This window comes from Leopardus geoffroyi, chromosome B3 (assembly GCF_018350155.1).
Source record: "Leopardus geoffroyi isolate Oge1 chromosome B3, O.geoffroyi_Oge1_pat1.0, whole genome shotgun sequence".
NCBI classification, from domain to species: domain Eukaryota; kingdom Metazoa; phylum Chordata; class Mammalia; order Carnivora; family Felidae; genus Leopardus; species Leopardus geoffroyi.
In genome coordinates this window covers 58945813-58952919 of record NC_059337.1, presented here as the reverse complement: position 1 = coordinate 58952919, position 7107 = coordinate 58945813, and the positions used below count along the sequence as shown (strand labels likewise).

Here is a 7107-nt window from a genome sequence, read left to right as displayed (position 1 = left end):
AAATATATTCTACAAGGGATGGGGGAGGAGAGTAAAGCTTAGGGAGTTGGTTATGGAAGAGTTTACTAAAGAGATAATGATTGGGGTTGGGAGAGAGGATCCCCAGCAGAAGGGACATGTGCAAAGCCACATATTGGCATATTTGGGCAATCGCAAACACCAGAGGAATTGTTGTGGGCATTAAGACTGGACAGCAGGCATTCCATAGGAGCTAGACATTCAATAAAATCTATTGAGTTAGAGAAAATCTGGTTCCGTGATGGCTCTTTATATGTTGGTCACTCAAGAGCACAATCTAGGTACAGATCTCTGTGAACTAAAACTGCCCAAGAAAGCTGTTTGAAATAAGGCTTTTCTCATCTTGCTTCCTTAGGTCCTAGGGTTTTCCAGGCATTTGTTACTTTCTCAGAAATAGAGTTGGGGCTGTTTCAATGGAATGTGAACTCTGAGAGGTGGGATAGGTCTCTATTAAAGCCACTCAGGTGGGGTCTCAATACTGGGATCACGAGAAGAGATGATGTGGTTATTTCTCATGCATTATGCTTATAGGCAGATGATGATGTTTATTTATTTCCTCCTTCATAGAGAATCCCAGTCCAGAAATGGGAATATGTGAACCTTAAGATTAGACGGCCACCTTGAATCTAATTGGGTTGCCTCCCCTCTCTCCCCCCCCCCCACAAAAAATGGGGGTGAGTGGGTAGGCCATTCCAATCAGGGTTTCTCTCTCTCTTAAGCTAATGATGATCAAAGCAACTGACAAACTGCCACGGAATCTGCTAGAACTCACTCTGGCCTTGCCCTATCCCCAGCTGCTGAACTTTTCTTCCTTCTGTCATGCTCTGAGCCCATTCTTAGCAAACTACCAGGCACCTGATTCCTGGTCTGCAGCTACCCTGGTCCTGTTGTGGTTTGATTCAAGTGCCTGCCTCTGTTCCCTGGTGGCCCAATGACAGAGCTTAATGGAGGTGAGTGACCCTACCTTTACTCAGCTAATTTTCTAGGCATAGTGTGGGAAACAAGATCACAGAAGGGGGTATGGATTTTACAGCATGAAAGGAAATTCAGGGAACTATTTAATTTATGACAGCTTATAGCTGCTATACTCTCTTCAGGTTTACTCTACTTGGTAGGCAAGTAATGATACCTACATAAACTTTTGAGAAAAATTAAAATAAATGCTATACAAAAATTTACTTTTTTTATTAACTAATCCCTTAATTTAATTCGTTCATTAATTAATTTTTTTTATAGTCTAAAGATTGTTTTATTTCAGTATGCATGGATCTGTTCCATCCTTTTCCTTTTAAGTTTTAATTCTGGAAAAGTCAACATACAGTGTTATATTAGCTTCAGGTGTGCAATATAGTGATTCAATAATTCTATGTTAGTGCTTATCAAGATATGTGTACTGTTAATTCCCTTTACCTATTTCACTCATACTAATCACTTTTATCTTATTTTGTTTTATTTTATTTTATGTTTATTTATTTATTGGGGGGGGGCAGAGAAATAGGGGAGCAAGAATCCCAAGCAGGCTCTGTACTACAATGTGGGTCTCGAACTCACAAACCATGATATCATGACCTGAGCTGAAATGAACCTAGCCAAAATCAACAGTCAGACGCTTAACTGACTGAGCCACTCAGGCACCCCTAATCACTTTATTTTAGATTGAAAAAATTTATTATGTATAACTTGGTTTGCTAGTTATACTATTACATGTGGTATTTTATATTTAGAACCAAGGGGTTAAACATTTTCTTTTTTGTCTTCCAGTTATTTTATTTTAGCTCTAGCTGCATCTTCCAAAATTGATGAATTAAATCTTTTTTTTTTTTCACTACAGCAAGGTCTGGAGTTATTTATGCCTATTAGAATTCTGAAAAGTTATAAACGGAATTAGCATAAGCTACAATATCATTTTTAAAAATTTTAATTCCAGTATAGTTAACATACAGTGTTATATTGGTTTCAGGTGCACAATATGGTGATATGCCAATTCTGTACATTACTCGGTGCTCTCTCACAATAAGTGTACTCTCTGGGGCGCCTGGGTGGCTCAGTCGGTTGAGCGTCAGACTTCGGCTCAGGTTATCATCTCACGGTCCGTGAGTTCGAGCCCCGCGTCGGGCTCTGTGCTGACAGCTCAGAGCCTGGAGCCTGTTTCAGATTCTGTGTCTCCCTCTCTCTCTGACCCTCCCCCGTTCATGCTCTGTCTCTATCTCAAAAATAAATAAACGTTAAAAAAAAAGTGTACTCTCAACCCCCTTTGCCTTTTTTCCACCCATCCCCCAATCCACCTCCTCTCTGGTAACCACCAGTTTATTCTCTGTAGTTAAGAGTCTGGTTTTTAGTTTGTCTCCTTTTTCTTTGTTAATTTATTTAGTTTCTTAAATTCCACATATGAGTGAAATCATATGGTATTTGTCTTTCTCTGGACTGACTTATTTTGCTCAGCATTGTACCCTCTAGATCCCATCCATGTTGTTGCAAATGGCAAGATTTCATTCTGTTTTATGGCTAAGTAATAACCCACTGCATATATTATACATACTACATCTTCTTTATCCATTCATCTGTCGATGAACACTTGAGCTGTTTCCATAATTTGGCTATTGTAAATAACACTGCAATAAACATAACGGTGCATGTATCTTTTCAAATCAGTGTTTTTATTTTCTTTAAGTAAATATCCAGTAGTAGAATTACTGGATCATATATGGTAGTTCTATTTTTCATTTTTTGAGGAGCCTCCATACTGTTTTCCACAGTGGCTGCACCAGTTTGCATTCCCACCAACAGTGCACAGGGTTCCTTTTTCTCTATATCCTCGCCAACACTTGTGTTTTTTATTTTAGTCATTCTGACAGGTGTGAGGTGATATCTTATTGTAGTTTTGATTTGTATTTCCCTATTGATGAATGATGTTTAGCATCTTTCATGTGTCTATTGGCCATCTGCATATCTTCTTTGGGGAAATGTCTATTCATGACTTCTCACTTTAAATTGGATTATTTGGTGTTTTGGTGTGGAGTTGTGTAAGTTCTTTATATATTTTGGATATTAACCCTTTATTGGATATATCATTTGCAAATATCCTCTCCTATTCAGTAGGTTGTGTTTTAATTTTGTTGAGGAGTTAAACATTTTTAATTGAACTCCTTTAAGATCTCTCCAGAGCTAAAATTAAGGACGTTATATTCATTTGAACCATGTGTTTTCCTGACAGACAAAAGAAAATGTGTATTTATAGAAAGAAAGCTCACTAAACTAAAAAACTCACTAAAATTCATCAACAAGAGATTTTGACACCTGAATCATGTTCTGATATATCATATCTATCAGCTTCTACTTCTTATAAAGTTTAATTAAACATATATTAAGCATTAAGATAAGATTCCTCAGTTATGGAACCTTTAGGTTTGCTCTTAGTCTTATCTGTTCTTAGCTGTTGAAACAGAGTTATACCTATTTTGTTTATAATTTCTAGAGGGAAAAGTAAACAATACCGTCTACTCCTACTATACTCTTATTACTATTGTCTCTTCCCACCACATTCTTATTAAGGGGAAGTTAGTAAAAGTAGACACTTTTTCATAACAGTTAAAAATTTGTGTCATAGTGAGCTTCCCATGATTTCAAATGTTCAGGGAGTAGCTAGAAAGGAGTTAATTAAATGACTTATGATCTCTTTCAACCCTGACAAACTGGTTAAATGAACAAGTTCATAATCTTTCTTTCTTATGTGAAAGTGACAGGGCACACGAAGCATGCATATATTTTGCTCTGGTGCTTGAGCTGTTTGTGCCACATAGTTTGTTTTAGATGAATTATATTTCTCTGCTCTTAATTCCCTGCTCTGCTAATTTTTCAGCAATCTGCCCATCAGAGTTTTTAAAAATTACTTTGAAGAAATGAAAGCTGAAAAGCAACTAATGCCCTTTAAAAAAGGCAACAAATCCCTTTAAATATTTTGCTGATCCTGATTTCAAAAGTTCACAATCTAAAACTTTTCAGGAAGAAAAAAAAAAACCTGTGAAAAATTAAGCATTTTTTTTCTGCAAGTTTCCAGTAATTTCACTGCTCTACTTCGTCCTTGCCTTTTCTCTCCTTATAAGAATATGCAAGGTGAGTAGAAGGAGGTGGATATGCTTTCTTAAAAGTGATTGCTGCCATCCAGGAGCTTTCTAAGGATGAATTCTTATCCTGGGCTTGAATTTCTTTCCTTCTGCCTTAAGGTTAGGCTTTCTCTAAGGAGCTGGCAGTAGGTGTGATTTCCTAAGGTTTCCAGGTAGAGAAATTTCAGAATCTCCTTTGTTTTTCAATTCTATTTTTCCCTCTAGAGCAGTGGGAAATTGTTCCAGCTGTTCTGCCTCACAAGTTTGATCCACTTAATGAATTAAATTGCACAAAACATTGATTTGCCCTCTGCTGACTCAATGATTAGGAAAATGGGCTTTGGGGTCAGATAATCAGTTCAAATCCAGGCTCCACCACTTAATTACTGTGTGATCTTGGCAAGTTATTTAACCTCTCTAAGTTTCAATTTCCCTAAAAATGGAAGAATAATACTGATCTCATATGGTTGTTATGAGGATTAAATTAAATAATGTGCATAAAGCATTTCACACAGCAAATGGTCAGTAAATATTAGTTAATATGATTAAAATAACCTTATTTTATAGCAGAGGCTATATTCTTGAAAGTCAGAGTAATTGGCAAAACATCAATTGGAAAGATATTAATAATAAAATAACAGGATCGTGTAGATGGCTCAGTTGGTTAAGCATCTGATTTCGGTTCAGATCATGATCTCGTGGTCTGTGAGTTTGAGCCCCACGTAGGGCTCTGTGTTGACAGCTCAGAGCCTGGAGCCTGCTTTGGATTCTGTGTCTCCTTCTCTCTCTACCCCTCCCCTGCTCATGCTCTGTCTCTCAAAAGTAAAATAAGACATTAAAATAATTAAAATAATAATAATAAAATAAAAAAATCATATAATGTCAACAATAACATTAAATATATATTTTCATATCATAAAATTCACCCTTCTAAAGTTTACGATTCAGTGTTTTCTCACAGTCACAAAGTTGTACAACCATCACCACTATCTAATTCTAGAATATTTTCGTCACCACATAAAGAAATTCCATACCCATTAGCAATCACTCCTCATTCCCCGCCTTGTCCTAGCCCTGGAAACCACTAGCCTACTTTAAATGTATTTTTAAAACACATGGAGGGGCGCCTGGGTGGCGCAGTCGGTTAAGCGTCCGACTTCAGCCAGGTCACGATCTCGCGGTCCGTGAGTTCGAGCCCCGCGTCGGGCTCTGGGCTGATGGCTCGGAGCCTGGAGCCTGTTTCTGATTCTGTGTCTCCCTCTCTCTCTGCCCCTCCCCCGTTCATGCTCTGTCTCTCTCTGTCCCAAAAATAAATAAACGTTGAAAAAAAAAAAAAAAAAAAAAACACATGGAATAAAAATTCCTAAATGGCATCCATTTACAAAAGATACTGCATTCACTAGGATTAAAAACTAGCTCTGGTAGAGACAATCTTTCTCTTAAACTGCCAACTGGCCAGGTTCTCCCACAAGTTCTATCATATTCAGAATGCATCTAATTTTAAGTTTTCCAGACAGACTGATTAGCTTAAAATGCAATGTTGTTTTTGCTTGCATATTCCCTGAGGGGCATATTTTTATGAGTTTTGTCTTCTAAGCACATACTGAGAGGGTGGAGAATAACAGATTTTTTCCTCTTTATTTCCATAGAATTGCCCACTCAGTCTAGTACAAAAAAAGGGAATAAACTTAAAAACTTTTTTTGTTATCTAATGGTTAATGGAACTTAAATGAATCATTAATATATGAAAGGATGGTAAATTAAAAAATTTTACTGTACAACAAAACCATGGGAGATAAGACTAGAAATATGAGTTTGCAACATGTGGAGAATTCTGAAATCTGCCTTTTTAATAAAAATAAAAACACCACATAACTTATTTTGGTATGCTATGGAAAGCAAAAGAAGATATTTGAGGCAGGGAAGGGTTAGCAATTATTATTAGTTCTATTATTATTAACTAGACTTTATAATTGATTAGATGATGGGGGAAAAAAGAGAACACCCAAAGATGACTCATATTTCAAAACTGGGATATTGGTGGTGCAACAGAAATAGGGAAGCCAAGAGCAGGAACTGATTAGGGAGAAAGAGGAGTTATGTTTCAGGCTTATTGAGTTTCAGGGACCCTGTTGCGAGCTCAAAGATATGGGCTCAGAGATACAGATTTGGGGGGCTCACCTTTATAGCAGTTGTACACAAAGTTTGGAATGAATGGCTTCCTTGGGAAGAAGAGAGTACAGAGCTAGAAGAGAGCTGAAGATAGACCATAGGGATTGTTCACACTTAAGAAAGTGGAAAGAGGAAGAGAAACCAACCAAGGCAGAGGAGTGGTCAGAGAAAGGAGAATTAGAACAGAATCATATCACAAGAGCCAAAGGGAAGACCCAGTAAGTTAAGAAGGATGAAGACTGAGAGTAGGTCATTAAATGAGTGTTTAGCAAACTCCATGGCAAGCTTTCAGAAAACAGTTTTTATAGCATGCTGGGGTAGAGAGTTTGTTACAAGAGCAGAGATTCAGACAAATTATTTTAAGTAAGAGGTAACCAAGAGGTAACCACACTGACCATGAGGATAAACATCCATGACTCCAACTCTTTTGCTGAGCCCCTACTATGGCAAGGCATTGTGTAGGCATACGAACCCAAGAAGAGTCCTATAACAGTGCTATGGTTAATGTAACACAGCTACTCTCCACATTTGTTTCTCTCTATAATTCTTGTCTCTAACAGCTTACTGACTCCACCCTACATCTCTCCATGTCTTCTATTTAAAATTTAGCTCCTGGGGCACCTGGGTGGCTCAGATGGTTGAGGGTCTGGCTCTTGATTTTGGCTCAGGTCATGATCTCACAGTTTGGGAGATTGAGCCCCATGTCGGGCCCCATGCTGACAACAGCTACTTGGATTCTTTCTCTCTGCCCCTCCCCTGCTCATGCTGTCTCTCTCAAAATAAGTAAACTTAAAATAAGTAAATAAAATTTAGC

General features: G+C 37.6%; 1 protein-coding gene across 5 annotated transcripts in view; it reads left to right on the top strand.

Moving 5' to 3' along the window:
* Positions 1 to 413: 413 nt before the first annotated feature.
* TRIM69 (tripartite motif containing 69) overlaps positions 414 to 7107 on the top strand; it is a 47140-nt gene continuing 40446 nt past the window's right edge. For 2 of the 5 annotated variants that reach the window (XM_045449887.1, XM_045449884.1), the window contains exon 1: positions 414 to 968. In XM_045449887.1, coding sequence (XP_045305843.1) covers positions 963 to 968 — 6 coding nt within the window. In that variant the 5' untranslated portion in view covers positions 414 to 962. The remainder of the gene's footprint in view (positions 969 to 7107) is intronic. The other 3 variants (XM_045449883.1, XM_045449886.1, XM_045449885.1) reach the window with 3 other exon arrangements.